This window comes from Oncorhynchus mykiss, chromosome 12 (genome assembly GCF_057628025.1).
Source record: "Oncorhynchus mykiss isolate SJ-2025 chromosome 12, ASM5762802v1, whole genome shotgun sequence".
Classification (NCBI taxonomy): domain Eukaryota; kingdom Metazoa; phylum Chordata; class Actinopteri; order Salmoniformes; family Salmonidae; genus Oncorhynchus; species Oncorhynchus mykiss.
Genome location: NC_143033.1, coordinates 24389914 through 24417525, shown reverse-complemented (window position 1 = coordinate 24417525; position 27612 = coordinate 24389914). Strand labels below are relative to the sequence as shown.

General features: G+C 45.6%; 1 protein-coding gene across 3 annotated transcripts in view; it reads left to right on the top strand.

Moving 5' to 3' along the window:
- The window catches only part of LOC110537230 (roundabout homolog 1), a 207148-nt gene extending 180257 nt beyond the window's left edge, over window positions 1-26891 (top strand). For 2 of the 3 annotated variants that reach the window (XM_090192051.1, XM_090192053.1), the window contains 22 exons: window positions 5156-5280; window positions 5459-5630; window positions 7217-7422; window positions 7528-7609; window positions 7739-7907; window positions 8178-8344; window positions 8507-8628; window positions 11285-11519; window positions 13534-13655; window positions 13934-14105; window positions 14911-15108; window positions 20816-20842; window positions 21997-22039; window positions 22298-22452; window positions 22697-23050; window positions 23186-23299; window positions 23391-23769; window positions 23870-24360; window positions 24477-24626; window positions 24762-24983; window positions 25190-25380; window positions 25513-26891. In XM_090192051.1, the coding sequence (XP_090048177.1) occupies window positions 5156-5280; window positions 5459-5630; window positions 7217-7422; window positions 7528-7609; window positions 7739-7907; window positions 8178-8344; window positions 8507-8628; window positions 11285-11519; window positions 13534-13655; window positions 13934-14105; window positions 14911-15108; window positions 20816-20842; window positions 21997-22039; window positions 22298-22452; window positions 22697-23050; window positions 23186-23299; window positions 23391-23769; window positions 23870-24360; window positions 24477-24626; window positions 24762-24983; window positions 25190-25380; window positions 25513-25527 (3911 nt within the window). In that variant the 3' untranslated portion in view covers window positions 25528-26891. Of the gene's footprint in view, window positions 1-5155; window positions 5281-5458; window positions 5631-7216; window positions 7423-7527; window positions 7610-7738; window positions 7908-8177; window positions 8345-8506; window positions 8629-11284; window positions 11520-13533; window positions 13656-13933; window positions 14106-14910; window positions 15109-20815; window positions 20843-21996; window positions 22040-22297; window positions 22453-22696; window positions 23051-23185; window positions 23300-23390; window positions 23770-23869; window positions 24361-24476; window positions 24627-24761; window positions 24984-25189; window positions 25381-25505 lie in introns of all 3 variants that reach the window. The other variant, XM_090192052.1, reaches the window with a different exon arrangement.
- The last annotated feature ends 721 nt before the right edge of the window (window positions 26892-27612 follow it).

Below are 27612 nucleotides of genomic sequence, written 5' to 3'. Positions count from 1 at the left end.
AAGGTATTGGAGTGGCCATCACAAATCCCTGACCTCAATCCTATAGGCAATTTGTGGGCAGAACTGAAAAAGTGTGTGCGAGCAAGGAGGTCTACAAACCTGATTCAGCTACACCAGCTCTGTCAGGAGGAATGGGCCACAATTCACCCAACTTGTTGTGGGAAGCTTGTGGAAGGCTACACAAAACGTTTGACCCAAGTTAAACAATTTAAAGGCAATGCTTCCAAATACTAATTGGGTGTATGTAAACTTCTGACCCACTGGGAATGTAATGAAAGAAATATAAGATGAAATAAATCATTCTTTCTCCTATTATTCTGATATTTCACATTCTTAAAATAAAGTGGTCATCCAAACTGACCTAAGACGGGGAATTTTTACTATGATTAAATGTCAGGAATTGTGAAAAACTGAGTTGAAATGTATTTGGCTAAGGTGGATGTAAACTTCTGACTTCAACTGTATTTACTTAACTTGAGTTCATATCAGTTCTGCAGCAATCAGTTGCCTTGTTCCCTATTCGTACAACTCATAGTCTAACCATGACTGGATCCGTGTAACAGTTCTGAATAGGTACCCCGATGGGAGTGTTGATGAGGCACCAGGAAGTGGTTTCATTTATGAGCAGGGATTCCCTTCCACAATGACCACCACAGCACTGGGACTGATGGCAGGAAATGAGCACCAACACCAGACTACTCACACACACTTGCGTGTACACGAATGCACACACACACGCATATACAGACACATGCACGCACACACACACACACGCGCGCATACACACACACACACACACACACACACACACACACACACACACACACACACACACACACACACACACACACACACACACACACACACAGTGGCCCAGTGACACAAAGCAAGAGAGAGATAGACAGACAGTGAGGATGAGCAGGGCTTAATTAAAGACAAGCCTGAGTCCCATGCAGGGAAATGACATGGTTCCAATTACAGAATCTACTCTACACCAAACCTGCCTGCCTCTCTGTCAAATTGGTGAAGTGATATATAAAAATGTTAAAAAATTTAAAAAATCAAATAAAAAAAAAAACGGAAAAGTGGTGCGTTGTTATGTATCCATCCCCTTTGCTATGAAGCCCCTAAATAAGATCTGGTGCAACCAATTACCGTCAGAAGTCACATAATTAGTTAAACAATGTCCACCTGTGTTCAATCTAAGTGTCACATGTTCTCAGTATATATACCTGTTCTGAAAGGCCCCAGAGTCTGCAACACCAATAAGCAAGGGTTATTACCAAGCAAGTGGCACCATGAACACCAAGGAGCTCTCCAAATAGGGCAGGGACAAAGTTGTGGAGAAGTACAGATCAGGGTTGGGTTATAATAAAATATCAGAAACTTTGAACAGATTACCCTGAAGGAGCTGCAAAGCTCCACAGCTTAGATTGGAAAATCTGTCCATAGGACCACTTTAAGCCGTACACTCAGAGCGGGGCTTTACGGAAGAGTGACCAGAAAAAATCCATTGCTTAATGAAAAAAATAACCAAACACGTTTGGTGTACGCCAAAAGACTCCCCAAACATATGGAAGAAGGTACTCTGGTCAGATGAGACTGAAATTGATATTTTTGGCCCTCAAGGAAAACACTATGTCTGGATCAAACCCAACACCTCTCAGCACCCTACGGACACCATCCCCACAGTGAAGCATGGTGGTGGCAGCATCATGCTGTGGGGATGTTTTTCATCAGCAGGGACTGGGAAACTGGTCAGAATTTAAGAAATTGTGGATAGCGCTAAATACAGGGAAATCCTTGAGGGAAACCTGTTCTCATCTTCCAGAGATTTGAGACTGGGACGGAGGCTCACCTTCACCTCCAGCAGGACAATGACCCTAACCATACTGCTAAAGCAACATTTGAGTGGTTCAAGGGGAAACATTTAAACATCTTGGAATGGCTTAGTCAATGCCCAGATCTCATTTGAGAATCTGAGGTATGACTTAAAGATTGCTGTATATCAGCATGAACCCATCCAACTTGAAGGACCTGGAGCAGTTTTGCCTTGAAGAATGGGCAAAAATCCCAGGGCTAGATGTGTCAAGCTTATCGAGACACACCCCAAGAGACTTGCAGCTGTAATTGCTGAAAAAGGTGGCTCTACAAAGTATGGATTTTGAATAGTTATGCACACTCAAGTTTTCTGGTTTTTCTGTCTCACAATAAAAAATATTTTGCATCTTCAAAGTGGTAGGCATGTTGTGTAAATCAAATGATACAACCCCCCCAAAAAATCTATTTTATTTCCAAGTTGTAAGGCAACAAGATAGGAAAAATGCCAAGGGGGTGAATACTTTCGCAAGCCACTGTATCTTTTTGTTTTCTCATGATTTGGTTGGTTTGGTTGGATCTAATTGCATTCCTGTCCTGGGGCTCTGTTCTCAAACACAAACAGACCCCACAGTGCCCCAGGACAGCAACACAATTAGACCCAACCAAATCATGAGAAAACAAAAAGATAATTACTGACATAAATGAAACATAGCTCCATGGTTTCTCTGTTTTCTGCCCCAAACATAAACAGTCTAGTGGGCTTGCTGTGTTTGAACATATCCACAGGGAAGGCAGGAGATTTAGGGTTTGTTTCCTCTTTAAACAGTCTGGCCGTGTTATTGGTGCAGACAGGCCACGTTATCAGTAGTGAAAATCAAAGCATATTGGATCCCCACTCCAGTCGAGCTGCTTTCAATCCCAACACACCAAGGCTAAGCTGTTATTTAAAAATTAAACCGTTTTTCTGTTGTTTATTTATTCTTATTTATTTAGCATAGTTTCCATCATCTAACACTTTTACTGAGGACGTCCATCACACTTTAACTAGTGCCAACACTCCAGATCATCTTGTAGCATTTTAATGTATTTCCTCCTCAGTCATGTCTTCATTTCTCACCCTTTTCTGTTCACACTACGGCTATTCTGCCTCATTCATTCATTCATTCAATCATTCACCCCCATCTCTTTCCCTTTCTGTCTTTCTCTCTCTCTCTCTCTCCATGCATATCACTGTTTATCTCCAGTAAGACTCACAGTGTGCCACAGCCTTCACAGAGATATTAAGCTCTCAGTCAATAAGGCTCTATAGTCCTAGCTCGACACCCAGAGTCTCCGAGTGTCTGTTTTACTTAATCCAGCAAATGGAGCAGTCGTAGAATCCATCTCCCTTTCTTTTCCCTCAGGTTTATGTGTTTACTGGGGGATTGTAACTCTGTCCAAACAGGACTGGCTGGCATTGTAACTCAACCCAACACTCACATGCAAGGCTTTTCACACCTTTGAGTCAACAGGTCCAATGAGTCTTCAAGGGTTGGGAACGCTGTGTCCCAGCAGCCTTACTGAGCACACATAGTAATATATACACACACACACAGGGTCACACACACAGGGGCACACGCACAGGGGCACACACAGGGGTGCACACACAGTGTCACACACAGGGGCACACACTCAGGGACACACACACAGGGGCACACACAGGGACATACACAGGGACACACACATGGGGGCTCACACAGGGGCACACACAGGGACACACACACAGGGGCACACACACGAACATACACAGGGGCACACACACAGGGGCACACACAGGGACACACACAGGGACACACACAGGGGCACACACATGGGGGCACACATACGAGGGCTCACACAGGGGTACACATAGGGGCACATACAGGGGCACATACATGCACGACAAACTGGGGCACACAGATGCACGACACACACACAGGCACACACTGTGTACACATCAACGCAAATACACATACACACTCTATCTTCACCTTTTACTGGCCCATTCAACTGACCAAACACAAGAGCTCACGTGTCCCCTCAGCACCACCTCCAGTCCCCCATAAGGCTGCCAGGGGACTTCATGCCTCTGGCCCCAGATAGCTCCATAAAACACAAGCTACATGTCAGGGGTCATCACATTGGCTTTCAGTGTGGACCTATAAGCACGACACCAAACCTTTCAAACACTTCCAACAAAGTTATGTGTTTGTGTGTGTCTGTGTGCGTGTGTGCATGCATGTGCCAAGGAAATGTTTTCCTCCAAGATCCTGGGTCCTAAATATTACACAGACAAACATAGTGATGGAAACACGGCGTTCTCCAGAGGCATAGTATTTGGTCAATGGAAATAATTACATACGACTACTGTATATGAAACATGGTGGGAGCCTGTAGCTGGCTGCGTATGTAGCACGTAGAGGGGGTCTGGTCTGAGCTCGACACACTCAGGCAGGACGCTCCACTTCCTATACCATACAGCATGGCATGCTGGGAGCTGGACCTCGGCTCTTATGAAGTACATGGTCACATATTCGTCAAGTCCCGGTTCAGAGGCCACAGCCAAATCCAACAACAACAACACACTGCTTTCTCCTGTATGTGTCCTCCCTTTCTCTCCTCCCTCTGTTTGGTCCTTTTTTATGGTCTCATGTGTCCCTCTGTGTTCCGGACTTTCTCGTCCACTTATCTTTATTAGTAGTGTAATAGTGATAAAATAGTAAAAGGTAAATTGCTGTAATGAGCGTGTATGTGTGAGAGTGTGTATGTCCACAGTAACTACATACGTGTGTTTTGCTAGTGCTGAGGAATTTAGATAGAGGGAGGGAGATGTATTTACAGTCAAACACACACTAAAGCATTCTCCCACTGGGGTCCCATTCATTAAACACACAAGCCGACTCCTCCGAAGACCAGCCTCAGTCAACACACCCTACCACGCATATCCTCCATTAATGACGGGGAAGTAGTCTAGCACACAAACAGAGCTTCTGCGCCTCATGCCCCCACTGTGTGTCAGGTTGTTGTTTGTTCCATTCATTTACTCAGTCATGTATTCATTCATCAAAGTGTGTGTTGAAAATGTTTAATGATTGACTGATAATCTTTTCCCATTGCATGTGCCATCATTATTCATCTCCCGTGTTTGTGTCTCTTCTCTTCTCTTCTCTTGTAGTCTTCACTGGTAAGTTATCATCATTATGTCATCCTATTTCTATGAGATTTTAGTTGTTTATTATATTATTATATTGCAATGCTTGCAAAGTTTTTCAATGGCTTGTCCTGTTAACCAAGCCACATCTCTCCACCCCTGCAGTGCCCCCAGCGTTCGCCATGCGCCCCAGAAACCAGGTGGTGGCAGTGGGGAGAACGGTCACCTTCCAGTGTGAGGCCACTGGCAACCCACAACCTGCTATCTTCTGGCAGAGGGAGGGCAGCAATGTGAGATACCATCTAGTCCATCTAATTTATAAATGTAGATGCATAGAGTTTAAGTTATTGATCCATATCCTAGTGTAGGATATAGGATATTGATAACACCATGTCCAGTGGATGTCTCAAGCATAGACATGTAATTCCAGTCTCAAGACCCCTCTGTCTCTTTCTCTCTGTCCTCCAGAGCCTGCTATTCTCCTACCAGCCCCCTCAGCCCTTCAGCCGTCTCTCTGTGTCCCAGACTGGCAGTCTGACCATCGCAGATGCCCAGCGCTCTGACGCCGGGTACTACAGCTGTCAGGCCCTCAACATCGCTGGCTCCGTCATCACCAAGGCCCTGCTGGAGGTCACTGATAGTGAGTGAGGGAGGGAGGGAGGGAGGGAGGGAGGGAGGGAGGGAGGGAGGGAGGGAGGGAGGGGAGGGGAGAAGGGTTTCCTCTAATCAACTGACCAAAGCTCTTCCATTACATAAGTTGACTCCACTGGCCTGGTTGGCTGAGTTGTCTCTCCATGATTGGAAAATACAGAATCTGTGGCCTCCAATGTCATGACTAAAAAAATCCCCACTGTGTAGTGGAATAGCTACTTGCTGCTTTGCTGACTGGATGCATGGCAGATCAGCCTTTCCTGTAGACTGCTGAGATGATGTGTCCTCTATGGTTCATTGTTTCTTACTGTTACTAATTGTTGTTGGAGTGAATTCAGGAACCCTCAGCTGTAGGCGTTTGGACTCCAAACCCCCTGTTCCCATGGTGACACAGTGCATATAGACTGCCCATCCCCTCCTTACAAACTGAACCCTCCCCCAAAACCCACACACACATACTCACATTTTCACACACACACATTTTTTCACACACACACACACACACACACACACACATATTTAAACACAGACACCTTTCGTTCTCCTCCCTAATGTCATGCTGGTGATCCGAATGATAATAATCCTGATAATTGCATCAGTTATTAAAAACTGAATTAAAATGGTGAGTCTGGCTCAAAGGCCTACAACTGTAATTACAGCAACCATCCCCACCAGCAAAGTCTACTTGGTTATAATAAACTGACTTGAGTGTGAGCATGCGTGCGCATGTGTGTGTGTGTCTTCACTATGTACATATATTATGTTAATTCACATAATTGCCTGAGGCTGGTACAGGCGTCAAGCATTGTCTGTGCATAAAGGTGACTTCAGCAGTGGTAGCTATTGGTTCTGGGTACCGGTAATCATATGGTGATGATAAAGCTTTCTGCAGTTGCCAAGGTGTCGCACCGGACAAATAAGAGTCACCGACACTCAATTACACTTAATGGAAATGAAACAAGGATGTAGCATGTTTAATCCAAGTAGGACTTCTCACTCTGCTATCCTTTATATTTCCTTCAAGTGAATAGGCCTACCTGTCTCTCCCCTCTCCCTTCCCCCTCCTCCCTCCCTGTTTGCGAGGTGTATTTGTATGGAAATAACTTGCTGCCATTACCTCTGGCGGTTTTCAAGGTGTTACCATTATTTTTCCCTCTGCCTCTGATTTTGGAGAGCTTTTCCCCCCCTATTTCCACAATGTTGTGAAATGTGAGAGTGATGGCTGCGTGACTGCTGTCTAAATGGGATTTGTTATTAGTTGGTCTGTGGTGCTCTGGCTATTGCCAGCTCCTACTGTTCCTGCTACTTCCCAGTGATTAGCCAGTTGCTCTGGGCATTGGGATAATCTGATTTCTATTCCCTCCACTGCCCCAACCGATCACTCCTATTGTGTTCTCCTCATATCAATTTCCCTCAATATCTCTCACATCACATCTGCCCTTGATTTTTCTCCCCTTCCAATCTCTTCTATATATTTTTTATTTATCTCTCTATTTGAAGGGGTGATAGAGAACTATTTACTCTCACAGTATAACTGGTATTAAACAGTACATTCTCCCGCTCTCTTTTGAATAGTGGTGTCGGACCGCCCACCTCCCGTGATCCGACAGGGCCCGTCCAATCATACGGTACCTGTGGAGAGCACAGTGGTCCTGGGTTGCCATGCAACAGGGACCCCCACACCAACAGTTCACTGGAAGAAAGACGGGGCGATGGTGTCCCCCGAGGAGGCCCGCATCACCCAGATAGACACAGGAGCCCTGCAGATCCGCTACGCTAAGGTAGGGGGCAGCGTAACACCACCACCAACATACACTCATAGACCACCACTCAGACACCACCAAATGAACACACTCTTAGACTGTCTCTGTGTCTCTGCTCCTCAGCTTGGAGATACAGGCGTCTACACATGCGTGGCGTCCAGCCCCAGTGGAGAGGCATCCTGGAGGGCTTACCTGGAGGTGGAAGGTAGGTTATGGATATCATAATGATCTTTTCAGCTGTATCTTTCACTCTCTGGAGTCATTGCTGTGAGTAAATGGGTATTTATTTGATTGTTTGATTGCCACTCTGACCTCTCTGTTTCGTGTGTGGCAGAGTTCGGAGTAGTAGTCCAGCCAGGTCGACCCACAGACCCTAACCTGATCCCCAGCGGCCCATCCAAGCCTGACGTGACTGACGTGAGCCGCACCTCAGTCACTCTGTCCTGGAAATCCAACCCAAATGCTGGGGCCACGCCCACCTCCTATGTCATCGAAGCATTCAGGTAAGTCTAGGAATTCCAACCCAAACGCTGGGGCCACGCCCATCTCCATTGTCATCGAAGTATTCAGGTAAGTCTAGGAAATCCAACCCAAACGCTGCGTCCACGCCCATCTCCTATGTCATCGAGGTATTCAGGTAAGTCTAGCAGGGCCGAGATGTGAGTCTATTATGTGTGTTCAGGGCTGTATATATATGCATGCGCTGTGTATGCACTCATTTTTAAGACCTTGTCTGTTGTGAATGATTGACCATTGTTCCTCCATCTGTGTAGTCACGCGTCGGGGAGTAGCTGGGTGACTCTGGCTGACCACGTGAAGATGGAGACCTTTGTCCTGAAGAACCTCAAGCCAGGTGCAGTTTACCTGTTTCTGGTGAGAGCAGCCAACGCCTACGGCCTCAGTGACCCCAGCCCCATCACTGATGCAGTCAGGACACAAGGTGAGATAACCCTCTCCTCTACAAGCTTTACCTGATGATAGAGTCATATTTAGCTGGTGTCAGAGACACTGAGACTTAGTGGTCCTCATATTGTAACCAGCTGGCTTGGCAAGGGCAAAGTGAGTGTCTGAGTGAGCTAACTCTCTCTGTGTCCCCATTCAGACACCCCTCCCACCAGCCAGGGGGTAGACCATCGTCAGATCCAGAGGGAGCTGGGGGATGTGGTGATCCATCTCCACAACCCCACCATCCTTTCTTCCTCTTCTGTCAGGGTGCAGTGGACGGTGAGTAGAACCCTGACCCTCGACCTAACTGGGCCTGGGCCGTCTGCAGATACTGACCATCCTAAGGAAAAGTTACCCTAGTGTCTGTCTGTGTCAGCTGATTGTGAATGATTACTACCAGCTTCTTAGACTGCATGGTCTGTTGGTCTCCCTACACCAAGGGGGGCAAAGTACGGCACGCGGGAACTTCAATCTAGCCCGTGAGACATAAAAAAATATACATCTAATATTTGTATTTTTTTTAACCCCTTTTTTCTCCCCAATTTCATGGTATTCAATTGTCCCATTGCTGCAACTCCCGCACGGACTCGAGAGCCGTGCGTGCTCATGACACGACCCAGCCAAGCCTAGAGCGCAATGGGACAAGGAAATCTCGGCCTGTCAAGCCGTCTCCTAACCCAGACGAAGCTGGGCCAATTGTGCGCCACCTCATGGGTTTCCCAGCCCATGTGACACAGCCTGGGATCAAACCCGGATCTGTAGTGATGCCTCAAGCACTGCGATGCAGTGCCTTAGACTGCTGTGCCACTCAGGAGGCCCCCGCAAATTGATTTTAACAATTGGTCCCCCATAAAATGTGGCCTTCCATTAAATTTCAAAATCCCGATGTGGCCCTCGAGCCAAAAAGTTTGCCCACCCCTGCCCTAAACCGTTCTGTGCTTGCGTGGCTATAACTGATATTCACAATAGGCTAATTTGATTGAGAAATAATGTACTTCAGAACACAAAGTTTAGGCATAGAGCAGAGAGCATAGAATGTGCTGTATAACCAGCTGTGTAGAGCTGTGGGTAGGATGCAGGGGTTGGAACCTAAATTATTTTCCAATCGTTTCATTCTGAACAGAACCAGCATTTTTTTCATTCCGTTCTAATTTTCCGACCAGCAAAGTCAAGTTCTGAACCAGTTCCAATCCCAAAAAAAGTGGTGGTTTATGTTGTTCCTTTCTGTTCCTTTTTAAACCTCTGAAATATAAATATATATTTTTTTACGTCTTACATTTTTGGACTTACAATGTGAAAGATGATAACTAAAGTATCCTTAAGTAGCATTGAAAAAGTTAATCCATTCTTCTCTAATAAAAAATCTCTCTCCCTAATTTCTGAATCACGCTTTTAACATCAACAGGCTACAGTAGCCTGTGCTTTGGAGGGGGAGGGGCAGGTAGCCTAGAAGAAGGGGGTCACCTACGTACACACACATAAGGATTTTCAGTTAGCAGTCAGACACTGGAAAAAGTTTATGAGTGACTGAGTGAAGGTTTTGCATAGGCACTTTGTTTTTTGTGAGACTATAAAAAGATTCCCTAAACTGTTCTGTTCCAGAACAGTATAGATCACTTTCATTCCCGGTTCTGATTGTTATTTTGCGGTTTTCGGTTCTGTTCCCTGAACCTGTTTCAACCTCTGGTAGGATATGGACCGATGGTCTAATGAAGACCGCCTGATATTCACAATATGCTATACAAATATAATTTGATTCATTGAGAAATAATGTACTACAGAACATATAGTTGAGTCTGTAGGCATAGAGCATAGACTGTGCTGTATAGCCAGTTGTGTGGAGCTGTGGATAGGATGTGTACCAATGGCCTAATCAAGACCACCTGTGCTGACAGAGTGAGTTTTGATCCTGGTCTATGAAAGAGGACTTGTATATGTTGTGAGGCCTTTCTCCCTCTCTTCCCCAGGAAGGGCCAAGGGGCTCAGTGATGAATGAGCACATGTCAGGGGTGCAGTACTAAACAGAGACACAATGTAAATAGTTTAGCTGAGCAGGCCCAAAGCCAGACTGACAGGGAGAAGGCTTCCCCATGGCCATCGTCTGTGGAACTTGGCTGCCTGGGGAGTTTTTGAGCTTTCCGCATACTTGGACCGAATATTATTAATAGGGCCACTGGACAGTACAAATTAACATGATCCCCTTTAAAATAGGTGAGAACACTTTGTTATGGGCCATTGTCAAGTAAAATGTATTGGGCCCAGTCATTCATAAAGTTCTTATGAAGTCCTAGCTTCCTTAGCCATATCTACGATACCTAACTCTGAGGCCCATGTTTCTTTGCGTGCTGGTTAGAAGTGCCCTCCTGGCAGTGTCCTAACCAGTCCCAGGCTCTCAGGAAACTGGTGCTTGGTGATGACCTCATGCTGTGGTTTCTCTGAGCTCTGGAAGATGACAGGGGGTGTAACCTAAGCTCTCCCTGTGGGCTTGGGGGGCAACATAGCACAGAACTAAAGACTTCTCCTGGAGGATGTTCATTATATGGTTAACAGCCCAACAAAAGCGGCAGGAGAGTTATGGTTTTATAATGTGTATTGTTTTTTTATTTCATCATGTGACACACTGGCCCAACATCTGAGATAGCTGTACCATTTCCTGCTGTTGTAATGGCTCTTTGACACTTGTGTCATAGATCCCAGGGCTTACTATGAAATCGTTTTGGTTGGAACTATAATATTAAATATCAGCGGCTATGGCAACCAAAATGTTGTAGCAATTTAATAGACTAATTTACAGTAGGGTTCCTTTTTCTGGCGTTAGAATGTGTTCCAAAGTTCAAAGTGAGAACACATGGTCATAACACTGCTTATAAAATGATGTTGTGTTTTAGATGCCTTCTAAGAAACCCTCAAATCTGTTCCCCCTTTTTGCCACTAGGTGGAGCAGCAGTCTCCATACATCCAGGGTTACAAGGTGATGTACAGGGCGTCTGCGGAGCTGGGCCAGCCGGGGGGGCAGTGGGGCGTGTTCGAGGTGCGGAACCCTGGAGAGGACGGTGCTGTGGTGCCTCAGCTGAAGAAGGGGGTCACCTACGAGTTCAAAGTGCGTCCCTTCTTTGATGAGTTCCAGGGAGCGGACAGCGAAGTGAAGGTGGCCAGGACTCCTGAGGAAGGTGAGAGGCAGAGGCCAGGGGTCAGGGATCAGGGGTCAAGGGCTTCTGTTAAAGAGGGTAGTGATGGGAAGTCTGAGTGGAGATTAAATACATGAGTTATAGTATTAGAATGGAGTAGGTTGTTTTGTGAGAGTTTTAGTAGTCCAGGGAAGTGGTTGACAAAATCAACCTTTCACATGTAGAAATAAATGAATGTGATTTCTGAGAAACCATAACACATCTCGGTAACACATTATTTGGATAGTCCATCTGTAGATGCTCTACAGACTATCTACAGACAATCAGTAATATTTCAACTCTCTACTAACCCCAGTTCTAACCCTAACCTAAAACCTTATCCACACGAGGTTGGTGGCACCTTAATTGGGGAGGACGGGCTCGTGGTAATGGCTAGAGTGGAATAGGTGGTATGGTATCAAATGCATGTGTTTGATGCCATTCCATTTACTCTGTTCCGCCCATTATTATGAGCCGTCCTCCCCTCAGAAGCCTCTACTGCCCTTATCCTAACCCTTTACCCTAGCCCAAACCTTAACCATTACCCTTATTCTAACCTAACCGTAACCTTAGCAAGCAGTTGCTTATCAACAGATAGTTGGTCATACTATCTACAGAGCTTTTACCGATGGAAAATCTGTACTATCCAAATAAAGTGTGTAAATTGTTGTGGGTGTTACTGTATGGTTGTTGCATAGTAATCAACATTGGTGAGGTTTGAGAGTTTCACATTGTTTAAAGCTGACGTGTGTCTGTATTCTGTATAGATGAGTGTGTAGCAGCAGCTGTGCAGACAAATTGCGCTGCTAATTGTTTTCTGAGTTCATGCGTAGAGCACCAGCCAGCCCGAGACAACAGACATGCCTGCTTTCATTATCTTTAACTAGGCGATGACTAAGCTCCTGAGGCCAACGCGCTACTGATTCACTTGAATTGCTTTCATCAGGTGACTAGCACCACCACCACCACCACCACCGTGGCACAGCACACAAAGCCTCCAGGCATTACTAGAGCTCGAACAACATACCATTCATCACAACATCAGCTCAGTCAATTCCTGTATTATACTGGTGACAAACTTGCAACATGGACCTGTGGCTTCATGTGGGTTTCATACCCTTAGGCAGATAATTGCAAGAACATCTAGTGGGCTAGGCTAGATAGATAGATATGTGGAACATTCAGTGCCCCAGCTTGTCAAAGAAAACATTGTGTATACACTTTTTTTATTTTATCTTCTCATCTTACAAATACTACCAATTATCACAACATCCATACAAAGTACCCACTGGGCAAAAACTGGTTGAATCAACATTGTTTCCACATCATTTCAACCAATAAAATACATGTGAGGACATTGAATCAACCTGGAAAACAGATTATATTTGTAAAAAGTAATCAACGTAACTACATTTCATCTTTTTTTACCCAACTTTTAACCTAAATCCAATGACATGGTAAAATGTTTTGTTGATTTCAGGGAGAATGCACGTTAGTTCAAATCCCTGAGCTGACAAGGTACAAATCTGTCGTTCTGCCCCTGAACAGGCAGTTAACCCACTGCTCCTAGGCCGTCATTGAAAATAAGAATTTGTTCTTAACTGACTTGCCTAGTTAAATAAAGATAAAAATCAAATAAATAAAAGTTGACAACTCAACCAAATGTAAATCAAAACTATGCGTTGAACTGACATCTGTGGCTATTCACTCTAGTTCCATACCCTTACAATTTAAAACTTCTACAATATTAATCTGTATTTATTCCACATGCTGTTCATTAGCTCTTTATGATCATACTGTTCAGTAACAGTAGTCTTGCGCCTATTGTATTGAGAATAATCTGACTACTGCAGGTGAAGCAGTTGCATGTTATCTGAATTGTCACTAAATGTCCTTTAATGTTCAGTAAGAGACATGGCAGACGCTGACGGGAGCTGTGACATGTACAGGATCAAATGAGAGTGGGTGTCTTTGATGTCATCGTGTGCATCTGTCTGACGGTTTGTTCCCATCTCAGCTCCCAGTGGAGCCCCCCGAGGTGTTACCATCACGAAGAGTGATGCCAATGGGACCGCCATCCTGGTCGCTTGGCAACCGCCTCCTGAGGAGGAACAGAACGGAATGGTACAGGAGTACAAGGTAAGATGGAGAGAGGGTTTGATTTTCTGCTGAAGGAAAGAGGGGAACAAACAGAGAGAGGTATGGAGCAGAATCTCAAGCCTCCCACTTTATCCCTCTCACTTCCTTGGGTTTGTGTGTTTTTAGTTTCTTCAGCGGAGGTGGACTAAGCACATTGATGTGAGGCACTGTCATGGGCTAATGTTGATATGTCATATCAAATACAGTGTTTGCATTTACTGAAAAAAAATCCACTGACTCTCACCATCACACTCCTTCTTTCAACCTATCCTCTACAGATCTGGTGCCTGGGCAATGAGAGCCGTTACCACGTCAACCGGACTGTAGATGGCTCCACCTTCTCTGTGCTAATCCCCAGCCTGGCGCCAGGGATACGCTACAGTGTGGAGGTCGCCGCTAGCAACGGTGCTGGCCCAGGGGTCAAGAGTGATGTCACCTTCTTTCAACTTGGTGAGCTGCTCAACTGTAACACATTGATAGTCTCCCTTAAGTTAAGAGCATGTAAAAATACATTAAGAATGTTATCTGATCTCAGAACCAAGAAAAGAAGAGGTCAATTAACAGTGTTAATCCATTATCTATGTCTGTCGATTCACAAGCTTCAGGTCAACACCAGTTAAATCGCTACCCGTCTAAGGTATTTTCAGTTATAGCCATGTGATAGATGGTCTGTGTGATTTGCACACTGTGTCAGTTCTCACCATGACAAATGTCAAGGTGTATGTACAGGTGTCTATCTAATGTCCCAACATGAATATGTCTCTGAGTCATTTCACAATGCCTTTAGTTAAATTATTTGCATTCAGCCTCTCCTGCCCTAGTCTCAGGTTCACTATATGTGACAAAAAGCACAGACATTATCAACTCGGTTTTCCACCTCTCCATCGTCTTAGTACATTCCAGCCTTTTCACATTACCAATATAAAGCTTTTCGAGTTACATGATGAAGTCCATTCACTCCAGTTCACCTCTTGGCCTAGCACTCTGATGAGCAGAGAATGAGAACATTTTCCATGACAGATTATGTGACCAGATGTATTTAGAGATATCTCCTTTCAGCTGACTCTCCTGTCTCCACTCTGTAATATTGTTTTCCATCTCAGACTCCTGCCCATCAGTTGAACGTTAATGTTTTGAAGGATTTATGTTTGTCCTTCAGGATCCGCCTCAATTCTTCCCTGTCAATTTTCTATGATGGAGGATACTATATACACGTCCTTCGTGTCAATCTTCTCTCCTCCTCTTCCTCCCCCAGACTCTACAGGTCAGATGATGGACAGTCGTGAGGACCAGGACACATTGTCTCAGATCTCAGACGTGGTCAAACAGCCGGCGTTCATCGCGGGCATCGGTGCTACCTGCTGGGTGGTCCTCATGGTGTTCAGTGTGTGGCTCTACCGCCACCACAAGAAGAGGAGTGGCCTCAGCAGCAGCTACGCCGGCATACGCAAAGGTCCGTAGTGGATGTGGCTTTGGGTGTATATATCAGTGGACATGTTTAACTATACTTGTGGGGATCAAGAAAAGTAAACAAACAGAAATTTGACCAACTGGGGACATTTTGTAAGTTTAGGGTTAGGCTTAGGGAAAATAGGATAATTTATTAAGTAAGTAGAGTATCAAATGTTGATCACACCCAGCTAATATTTTGTTGAGTAGAGATTGGAGGGAGATGAGAAGAGACTGGGATGGTGATAGTAATTAGATGTGGGGAGGTGGATAGAGGGAGGACATTAGGTTAGTGTTACGATCATTCAGCTGAACACTGGCAACCTAAGCCCTCTGACACATATGTTAGAGATGGGACACTGTCCTCTGTGTCACCAGGGTAATTGCATTTATTCACTTCAATCACATTTTTGTAATTAATTTTTATTTCACCTTTATTTAACCAGGTAGGCCAGTTGAGAACAAGTCTTCATTTACAACTGCGACCTGTCCAATATAAAGCAAAGCAGTGCGACAAAAACAACAACACAGAGTTACACATAAGCAAACGTACATTCAATAACACAAAATAAAAGAAAAATAGAAAAATCTATGTACAGTGTGTGCAAATGTAGAACAGTAGTGAGTTAGGCAATAAATAGGTGAAAATAATTACAATTTAGCATTAATACTGGATTGATAGATGTGCAGATGATGTTTTGAAAGTAGAGATAATGGGGTGCAAAAGAGCAAGAGGGTAAGTAATAATATGGGGATGAGGTAGTCGGGTGTGCTATTTACTGATTGGCTGTGTACAGGTACAGTGATCGGTAAACTGCCCTGACAGCTTCAGAGATTTTTGCAATTCATTCCAGTCATTGGCAGCAGAGAACTGGAAGGAAAGGCGGCCAAAGGAAGTATTGGCTTTGGGGATGACATGTGCAGTATACCTGCTGGAGCGCGTGCTATGGGTGGATGTTGCTATGGTGACCAGTGAGCTGAGATAAGGCGGAGCTTTACCTAGCAAAGACTTGCAGATGACCTGGAGCCAGTGGATTTGGCGATGGATATACAGTGGGGCAAAAAAGTATTTAGTCAGCCACCAATTGTGCAAGTTCTCCAACTTAAAAAGATGAGAAAGGCCTGTAATTTTCATCATAGGTACACTTCAACTATGACAGACAAAATGAGAAGAAAAAATGCAGAAAATCACATTGTACGATTTTTAATGATTTTATTTGCAAATTATGGTGGAAAATAAGTATTTGATCAATAACAAAAGTTTATCTCAATATTTTTGTTATATACCCTTTGTTGGCAATGACAGAGGTCAAACATTTTCTGTAAGTCTTCACAAGGTTTCAACACACTGTTGCTGGTATTTTAGCCCATTCCTCCATGCAGATCTCCTCTAGAGCAGTGATGTTTTGGGGCTGTTGCTGGGCAACACGGACTTTCAACTCCCTCCAAAGATGTTCTATGGGGTTGAGATCTGGAGACTGGCTAGGCCACTCCAGGACCTTGAAATGCTTCTTACGAAGCCACTCCTTCATTGCCCGGGCGGTGTATTTGGGATCATTGTCATGCTGAAAGACCCAGACATGTTTAATCTTCAATACTCTTGCTGATGGAAGGAGGTTTACACTCAAAATCTCACGATACATATGGCCCCATTCATTCTTTCCTTTACACGGATCAGTCGTCCTGGTCCCTTTGCAGAAAAACAGCTCCAAAGCATGATGTTTCCACCCCCATGCTTCACAGTAGGTATGGTGTTCTTTGGATGCAACTCAGCATTCTTTGTCCTGCAAACACGACGAGTTGAGTTTTTACCAAAAAGTTATAGTTTGGTTTCATCTGACCATATGACATTCTCCCAATCTTCTTCTGGATCATCCAAATGCTCTCTAGCAAACTTCAGACGGGCCTGGACATGTACTGGCTTAAGCAGGGGGACACGTCTGGCACTGCAGGATTTGAGTCCCTGGCGGCATAGTGTGTTACTGATGGTAGGCTTTGTTACTTTGGTTCCAGCTCTCTGCAGGTCATTCACTAGGTCCCCCTGTGTGGTTCTGGGATTTTTGCTCACCGTTCTTGTGATCATTTTGACCCCACGGGGTGAGATCTTGTATGGAGCCCCAGATCGAGGGAGATTATCAGTGGTCTTGTATGTCTTCCATTTCCTAATAATTGCTCCCACAGTTGATTTCTTCAAACCAAGCTGCTTACCTATTGCAGATTCAGTCTTCCCAGCCTGGTGCAGGTCTACAATTTTGTTTCTGGTGTCCTTTGACAGCTCTTTGGTCTTGGCCATAGTGGAGTTTGGAGTGTGACTTTTGTGGACAGGTGTCTTTTATACTGATAACAAGTTCAAACAGGTGCCATTAATACAGGTAACGAGTGGAGGAAAAAGGAGCCTCTTAAAGAAGAAGTTACAGGTCTGTGAGAGCCAGAAATCTTGCTTGTTTGTAGGTGACCAAATACTTATTTTCCACCATAATTTGCAAATAAATTCATTAAAAATCCTACAATGTGATTTTCTGGATTTTTTTTCTCATTTTGTCTGTCATAGTTGAAGTGTACCTATGATGAAAATTACAGGCCTCTCTCATCTTTTTAAGTGGGAGAAGTTGCATAATTGGTGGCTGACTAAATACTTTTTTGCCCCACTGTATAGTGAGGGCCAGCCAACAAGAGCATACAAGTCACATTGGTGGATGTTATACGGGGCTTTGGTGATAAAACGGATGGGACTGTGATAGACTACATCCAGTTTGCTGAGAATAGTGTTGGGGGCCATTTTGTAAATGACATTGCCGAAGTCAAGGATCGGTAGGATAGTCAGTTTTACGAGGGTATGTTTGGCGGCATGAGATAGAGGGCTTTGTTGGGATATATGAAGCTGATTCTAGATTAAATTTTGGATTGGAGATGCTTAATGCGAGTCTGGAAGGAGAGTTTACAGTTTAATGAGACACCTAGGTATTTGTAGTTGTCCACATATTCTAGGTCAGAACCTTACAGAGTAGTGATGCCATTCGGGCGGGTGGGTGCTGGCAGCAATCGGTTGAAGAGCATGCACTTAGTTTTACTAGCATTTTAGAGCAGTTGGAGGACACGGAAGGAGTGTTGTATGGTGTTGATCTCGTTTGGAGGCTTGTTAGCACAGTGTCCAAAGAAGGGCCAGATGTTTACAGAATGGGCTCGTCTGCATAGAGGTGGATCAAAGAATCACGAGCAACAAGAGCGACGTCATTGATATATACAGAGAAAAGAGTTGGCCTGAGAATTGAACCCTGTGGACCCCCATAGAGACTGCAAGAGGTCCGAACAACAGGCCCTCCGATTTGACACACTGAACTCTATCTGAGAAGTAGTTGTTGAACCAGGCGAGGCAGTCATTTGAGAAACCAAGGCTGTTGAGTCTGCCGATAAGAATGTGGGGATGGATAGAGTCGAAGCCTTGGCCAGGTCGTTGAAGACAGCTGCACAGTACTGTCTTTTATCGATGGCGGTTATGATATTGTTTAGGACCTTGAGCATGGCTGAGGTGCACCCATTACCAGCTCGGAAACCAGATTACATAGTGGAGAAGGTACGGTGGTATTCGAAATGGTCGGTGATCTGTTTGTTAACTTGGCATTCTAAGATTTTAGAAGGTCAGGATGGATATAGGTCTAAAACAGTTTGGGTCTAGAGTGTAAAGAGAGGGATGACCGCGGCAGCTTTCCAATCTTTGGGGATCTCAGACGATACGAAAGAGAGGTTGAACAGGCTAGTAATGGGGTTGCAACAATTTTGGAGGATCATTTTAGAAAGAGAGTGTCCAGATTGTCTAGACCGGCTGAAATGTAGGAATCCAGTTTTCACATTTCTTTCAGAACATCAGCTGTCTGGATTTGGGTGAAGGAGAAGCAGGGGGGTTGGGGTTTGGGCAAGTTGCTGCAGGGGGTGCTGAGATGTTGGCCGGGGTAGGGGTAGCTAGGTGGAAAGCATGGCCAGCTGTGGAAAAATGCTTATTGAAATGATTGATTATCGTAGATTTATCGGTGGTGACAGTGCTTTCTATCCTCGGTGCAGTGGCCAGCTGGGAGGAAGGTGCTCTTATTCTCCATGGACTTTACAGTGTCAAAATTTGGGGGGGAATTAGGGCTACAGGATGCAAATTTATGTTTGAAAAAGCTAGCCTTATCTTTTCTAACTGATTGAGTATATTGGTTCCTGACTTCCCTGAAAAGTCGCGGGGGCTATTCGATGCTAATGCAGAATGCTACAGGATGTTTTTGTTCCTATCAAGGGCAGGCAAGTCTGGGGTGAACCAAGGGCTATATCTGTTCTTAGTTCTACATTTTTTAAATGGGGCATGCTTATTTAAGATGGAGAGGAAACTTTTGAAGAGCAACCAGGCATCCTCTACTGACAGGATGAGGTCAATATCCTTCCAGAATACCCGGGCCAGGTCGATTAGACAGGCCTGCTCGCTGAAGTGTTTTAGGAACTTTGACAGTGATGAGGGGTGGTCGTTTGACCGCGGACCCATTATGCACGCATACAATGAGGCAGTGATTGCTGAGATCCTGGTTGGAGGTGTATTTAGAGGGTAAGTTGGTCAGGATGATATCTTACAGGGTGCCCATGGTTACTGATTTTGGTTGATTGAGGGCATCTAGATTAGATTGTAGGATGGCCCGGGTGTTAAGCATGTCCCAGTTTAGGTCACCTAACAGTACAAACTCTGAAGATAGATGGGGGACGATCAATTCACATATGGTGTCCAGGGCACAGCTGGGGGCTGAGGGGGGTCTATAGCAAGCGGCAACGGTGAGAGACTTGTTTCTGAAAGGTGGATTTTTAAAAGTAGAACCTCGAATTGTTTGGGCACAGACCTGGATAGTATTACAGAACTCTGCAGGCTATCTCTGCAGTAGATTGCAACTTCCTCCCCTTTGGCAGTTCTATCTTGTAGGAAAATGTTATAGTTAGGGATGGACATTTCAGGATTTTTGGTGGCATCCTAAGCCAGGATTCAGACATGGCTAGGACATCCGAGTTTGCGGAGTGTGCTAAAGCAGTGAATAAAATAAACTTAGGGAGGAGGCTTCTAATGTTAACATGCATTAAACCAATGCTTTTACATTAAGGTGTGTTTTTCTCCAGTAGCCCATAATGTGACTTGCCTAGTGTCAGCTGCTTTTATCCTCAAAGTAAGGAGCCTGATAACCATATCTCATATCGAGAAATGAAATAAAACGGGTTTGGTCTTCTCTCCTGACTCGAAGACCTCAAAGGGTAGTGACGATGAGCCGGCACATCCCAGAATACGCTGACATTCAAACGCTGACATTTAGGGCTCATTTCCAGGGCGCTGCCCGCCGCCTCTCCCCGGTGAGGCACAGTTAGAGTAGGGACAAGCCTGTCACCCAGGTAATATGACACGTGTTCTGCTATCTCTGTTATCTCCTTCCGTCTGACCACAGGTGACCTCCATTACCCATAAGGCCACATGTTCCTGATTGATGGAGGACAGGGAGCCTCATCTGACTCTGTGTGTGTGTGTGTTTGAGTGTGCGTGCGTGCATGCGTCAATATGTCTGTCAGTTTTTGTGGGGCTTTTTTCACAGGCTTACGAAATGTCTATTTTGCAATCAATAAATGAACCTTCTCTCTTTCTCTCCCACCTCCTTTTATTTTTATTCACTCCTCCTCTGTTTGGGTTGGGTTTGTTCCTGCAGTTCCATCTTTCACCTTCACTCCTACAGGTATGTATGAAGGAATGTGTTCAGCTGTAAACATGTATTTGTTATTTACCGGTATGTGTTCTGACCTTGAAGCCCCTATGATTCAGAGATGCCTGTACACAAACACAGTTATCTCTCTATGTTCTCAGTTCCTCCCAGCACTCACAAACAATCTGTTCCAATACACAAACAGCTAATGGAACTAGTGTTTATCTTTGGTGGCCTCACATCCACAAACCAATTATGTAAAATTCAAAATCTCACGGAGGGAGGTGCGTTCAGGGCTACAGAAAGGTATGTTCTGACATAAGGTGAATCAGGGGGCAGACAGCTCCTAAAGAGGTCATTAGCCCATCCCTATCCCACCCTCTTAGACCAGGCATAGACAATGACACCCACATAGCCTGGTTCCTCTCTAGGTTTCTTCCTAGGTTTTGGCCTTTCTAGGGAGTTTTTCCTAGCCACCGTGCTTCTTCACCTGCATTGCTTGCTGTTTGGGGTTTTAGGCTGGGTTTCTGTACAGCACTTTGAGATATCAGCTGATGTACGAAGGGCTATATAAATAAATTTGATTTGATGATTGATTTGAACATGGCCACCAGTTGGCCTGTCCTGTGGTTGTGGTGAAGACAGTTTAGAGTGCTGCTGAGTCACTGTGCTTTGTGACAAGTAGAGAGGCAGTTAGTGCCATACAAAGCATAAACACAGTCCCATGTTCCTACTTGTCCTTCACACAGTGACCGTAGAAGTAGTAAAGTGTATCTAATCATGTGGTTGAAATGACTCACCCTCCAGTGAAGAGGATGTGTCTGAACTGAAGGGTTATCAGTCATTGTGAAGTGTGCCTCAGGGTCAAGATATCATGTTTAACACTCTGACACTGATTTTGTTTTTCTACATGTACACCTCTCAATGCCAAGTGCCCCAGGTGTGTGTTGATATGTGTGTGCGTGCGCACGCACGTACACGCATGCGTGCGTGTGTGTGTGTGCGTGCGTGCAGAGTGTGACTCATGACAGAATGTGTCTATCAGATGTGATGAGTCAGACTGACCTAAGGACAGCTGTATGAGTACAGAGTGACAGACAGGTCACACCAACCTGGATTCCCTCTTTCATTTGTCGTGCAGGTTGCTTTCTTGTGTTTCTCACATTTGTTCTCTTTCTTTAAATTAGTGAACTATCAGAGAGGAGGAGAGTCTGTCTGCAGTGCTGGGAGGTAAGGGGTGTGGTTTTATGTGTACACTTGACTGGATATGATTTCCCCACTGTCTATATAGGGCACTTATGATGGTGTTCAGAAATGCAGGAGGGAAAGTGGTAAAAGCAAGAGCAGTGTATTCCCTACTCGAACCACCAGAGGGAGGTCTCCCCCTGTCTGAAAAATGACAGAGGACAGAAACTCCCATGCACATCCCTGACTGAAACCCTGTTTGTTCTGTGTGATAATGGTTCTGGTTGCATGCTTCTGGTTCAGACCCGGGCTGCTGAACATGGGTGAGAGTGTGAACCAGCCGTGGCTGCCAGACTCCTGGCCCAACGCCTGTGCCAACCACAAAGACTGCAGCATCAACTGCTGCAACACTGGAAACGGCACCAGCGACAGCAACATGACCACCTACAGCCGCCCAGGTCAGTACCGTTAAAGCTACAGACCTCCTCTGGGGGTGATAGTGGTCAGGCCCCAGCAATGGAACTTAAAGTATGGATATATAATGCAAATCAAATAAGCAATGAGGGTTATCATGGAAATGAAACATGGCTTCAACATGATAATTAATGGTGTTATGTGACTTCCTGTGTGAAGGGTTAATGAAGAATTAATGAATAGGTAAAGTGTCTCTAACCCTAACCCCATGTGGTCTCCTCTCTTCAGCTGACTGCATCGCCAACTATGGCAGCCAGTTGGAGAACCAGCAGGGGGGTCTATTGGGGTCTGAACAGGCCGTGTACAGCGACGTGGACCTCTCCAACAAACTCAATGAGCTTAAGACCTTCAATAACCCCAGCTTGTGCTACATGGGCCCCGGGGCAGGGCCGCCCACCCCCTACGAGCCCACCCCCTACGCCACCACCCAGCTCATCCAGTCTAGCATCCTTAACAAGGCTGGAGCTGCAGGGACCGTGGCAGGGGCCGCTGATATACGCTGTTGGAACCAGCCCCCGTCCCAGCTGCAGAAAGCACATATGCAGTACAACATCATGGAGCAGAGCAACAGGCTCAATAAAGGTGAGAGGATTGGACATAGCGTAGCAGTGGTGGGAGGGAGGGTATTTGGGAAGTTACTTCAGTTTGTGTTACTATGTGTAGTCTACATATCTGTTTAACTCTGTCTCTTTCTCTCTGTACCTGCTGTGTCTTCAGACCACTATAGAGGAGATGGGCCTCTGCAAGGCACCGTCCCGTACAACCAGGCCCACGAACACAACACAGGAGGCTCCCTCCACAGCTCTGACAGGGGCAGCAACAGCACCTCTGGTGAGACACTGATTAACCGGATCATAGCAATAGGACAAATAAGTATTTGTTCTGCAGTATGTTCTAAGAGTTTGTTCGATTGCCTCTGCAGGGAGCCAAAGTCATAAGAAGGGAACTCGCACCCCCAAACTGCCCAAAACGAACACAGTGACCCGGGGTGAACCTCTGCTCCCTTCCCCTGCCAACCCCCCACCAAGCCGGAGCTGTGACGAATATACCCTGCCCATGGAAAAAAGCTTTAACCCAGATGCCCTATGCCCAATGCTTCCCTCGCGGATGTACTTGCATCCGGATGAGATGGAGGAAGAGGAGGCGGAGGAGGGGAAGGATAGATGTCCCACCCCCCCTGTCAGAGGGGCAGCCTCATCCCCTGAGGGTCTGTCCTACAGTCACCAGTCTACAGCAACTCTCACCCCCTCCCCCCAGGGAGACCAGCAGAACGGCCTACACAATGGAACAGACCACCACAGGTATGAGCCCAACTCACACTGCATCTCACTCATCCCAGCTACAACCGTCAGCCATTTGCATTAATCAATGCTTTGATCCTTTCCCTTTTTCCCTTCTTAGACAACACGTGGCCAGCCCCCCTCCTTCCCCGCTCCCCCTCTCCCCCCCACACACCTACGGCTACATCTCCAGCCCCCTGGAACTGGATACTGACGGCCAGGAGGAAGAGGGGGAGGAGGGTGAAGAAGAGGCAGGGGATGAGATGGATGCAGACATTGCCCAGAGTCACTACCACCAGCACCAAAATAATCACCAGCCCCACCAGCAACTGCGCCACCACCGTTCCCCACGCAGGCTGCACCTCCGGGGGCTGGAGCAGACGCCGGCCTCCAGCACGGGAGATCTGGAGAGTTCCGTGACGGGCTCCATGATTAACGGCTGGGGCTCGGCCTCCGAGGAGGACAACGGCTCATCAGGACGCTCCAGCGCCGTCAGCTCCTCAGACGGATCCTTCTTCACAGACGCAGACTTCGCCCAGGCTGTGGCCAACACTGGAGACTACACAGCAGGCCTACGCATGGCCAGGTTCCCGGAGGACACAGGACCAGCAGGTGAGGAGGAGAGAGGGGCAGGAAACTGGGTTAGGGGAAAATATCACGAATAAAATGCACAGATATGCCTTCTTAGATAAAACTTTCATGGACTGACTGTTTGTCTGTTACCTCAGGGCGAAGGCACCAGCGTCCCAGCAGCCCACTGTCCACAGACAGTAACATGAGCTCTGCAGTGATGCAGAAGAGACCGCCCAAGAGGCACAAGCAGCACCAGGCCCAGGTTGGCCACCAAGGTCACCAGAAGAGGAACGACTTCACAGACGGTAAGGGACTGGGTCTGAGATATGGGTCACTGCATGGAACAGCTCTCACATTGACTTCTCTAGCTATACAGTACTTGGTAAATGGCCTTGGTGAATAAAGTTCCAATTTCCATGTCTGTGTCCTTCTCTCCTCAGACTCATGCATGCCCTTGAAGTCCCCTAGTCACTTGTCGCGGTGTGGCTATGAGGTCAGAGGTGCTACGCTCCCGAGGATTGGCTCTGGGGAGGGTCGGGGCCGGAGAGGGAGTGCAGGAGGCCAGAGGACCAGAGAGGGCTCTGTAGAGAGACGGGAGGGCCAGGACAAGAACAGGACTCCACAGGGAGGCAAGGGGAGCAGCAAAGCCCGTCAGCCACCAGGTACTTACTGCAATGTAGTGTACTTCCAATGTGGTTTGTGTGTTGGAACAAAGTACAAATATGAGCTTTATAACATTATGCTTGTATGTGGTTCCTACATGTCAAAATAAATCCCCTTGAAAACTAGATGATTCATCACAATGGAGTTTATCCAGCACAAACTAAGTAGAATGTGTTTAACCAACCACCATCTCTCTCTGTCTCAGGTTCTGAGGACATCCCCCCGTACAGCAGGCCCTCCTTCCCCTCGGTGCAGGGCCAGAGCCAGGCTCAGAGCTCCTCCAGCTCCATGTCCTCCCGGGGCTCAGGGGGACGGAGGAGAGATGGGGCCCGCAGGAACCCCACAGACACACTGCCCAGCATCACAGGCTTCCAGACCCAGGAAGAGGAGCTAGAGGTGAGAATAAGATACTCATAAAAGTGTCCATTTACTAGTTTCCATGAGTTGAAAATCTAGTATGTCTATGATCTTCTTTTTATGGCCATTATTCAAGGGGTTATAGTATAAACTTGTGTCTTGAGTCTACAGCTTCTGGAGAGCTGAGGATCATGGGAGAAGAAAAGGAAAGGGGATCTGACATCACAATTCAGTGACTATTATGTAAATTACTTTTCATATCATACAGAACAAAAAAAACAGAACAATGTTGAATATTTGTTTTTCTTATTACAATTTCTCATTAGATGTCCATCTTCCAGGAAAAAAGAAAGTGAGAAAAAAGGTGCAATCGCGTTTGAGTCTGTTAACTCACTGGTATGAAGCACCATTAGATCATTGTTTACTTGACTTGTTGCTAGAGAACTGGCTTCCATTTGCCTTGTCAGTGTATACAGATACCTTGTCTTGGACCACCTGATGTGGTACATGTCTGTTGCCCCTGTAATTAATATTTGGACATCACTATCCATCTTGTAAATTGTTTGTTAATTTTACTGCCACAAAAATTCAATGGGAATTTTACATTTGTTTTCAATGTATTTTTGTAATGCACTGTTATTGTTTTGTTATTGATGTTGGTCTTGTCAATGTGCATTATTTGTTCTACTTTGGTTTCAAAAGCACAATCACTTAACTTTATTTTAAACTATTGTTATCTATGACCTTTCGTCATACAAGAGGAACAATGACACAATATATGTCTATATACACGATTGAACCGGTGTTATGTGTCTTAATATTCTGTTTCTGTTAGGGGTTGGGATGGGAACTTAACTCTCCTGTCTAGTTTAGGTTTCATTCGAACCACAGTGTTCATTTGGACTCAAACTTTATTATGACACAAACTACTCTGTTAATCGGACTATGCTCTCATGTCTAAAATTGCACTTATGAGGAAGTGAGAGAGACAGTAGACAAGCTGACGGATACATTGTATCAATAGGGAAGGGTGAGGAAGCCCCATTAGTAGGAGTCTCCCCATCAGTAGGGAACGTTGATGGATACATCCTGGAAAATGGATTTCTCCATGCCTGATGATGGATAGCATTTTCTCCATGAGCAACCAGTACACAGTGACACATCCACCATTGTTTCCCAGCAAGACAGAGGGCAGAGGAAAGTGACATTAATACTTACCCTAAAGAAGGACTCTATTACAGAAAGAGGACAACTGGTGACAAAAGACTGGGACTTGAAAATCATGCTGCTTGGCAATGGAAAAGCATGTTGGGTTTAGGTTCTTTATGGCTACATCTAGGCCAAGCTTTTGGTACATCTACAAAATGTGTAAAACATTGTTCGCTGAGGACACCTGACATTTGTTTGGAGTTTGCCATGTTTTAAAGAATTGCAACTATGTTCATGATGTCAGCCATGTTATGTCATTACTGAGTATGTTATAAACGGGGATAAAAAAAAAATATTGTCATTTTTACCACATTATTTATTATTAAAATGTCTTCAAATGACAGTGTCCACTTGGAATTTTTTTGTGTGGTTCAATCTTTGTTCACTTGTTAGGTTAATACCTAATACCTTACATCTCTAGCATTTCACCAGGCAATACATCCTAATACAAGGTTGAAGTGAAGAAGGAAAATGGAAGAGGAAGAGGGAGAGCCACCCAAAAGCCTATTCTTTATGGGAATGTGATGACACGCTGCTTAATTAACCTCACTCATGAACCCTTGTGGTTAATTAACAGAGCAGCTGTGTGCTGTCAAAGGGAAAGAGACGCTGTGGAGCCTAGCACAGGTGTGGCTCTGTGTGTGTGCTGTGTGTGTGTATGTGTAGCGGGGGGGGGGTGGATAGCAGTCAAAACTACAGCTACGAGCGGCAGCCAAAATTCTTCTCTTTGTCCTCCTCAGAGCGCAAGATTGTGATGGAGAGAAAGAACCTGTCCATCAGCCACCCACACACAGATTCCTCCAGAAAGATTCTAATGTGTTCGTACTGTTTAACTGTAAGTACATCTCTGCATAATCAGCGAGAGCAGAGCAGGAGACAGATGCTGAGCTGCTGGAAGTCCAATCACTGATTGAACTACACAATTGCATTCCATGAGAGATGGGACAGGTTGCTGTTATTAGCTGGAGCTTCCCTCTCCTCTCTCCATCAGAGTGGAATGAAACCAGTGTCCCGGCAGCTGTACAGGGCTGTCTGTAAAGGCTAGCTACCTACATTAACATC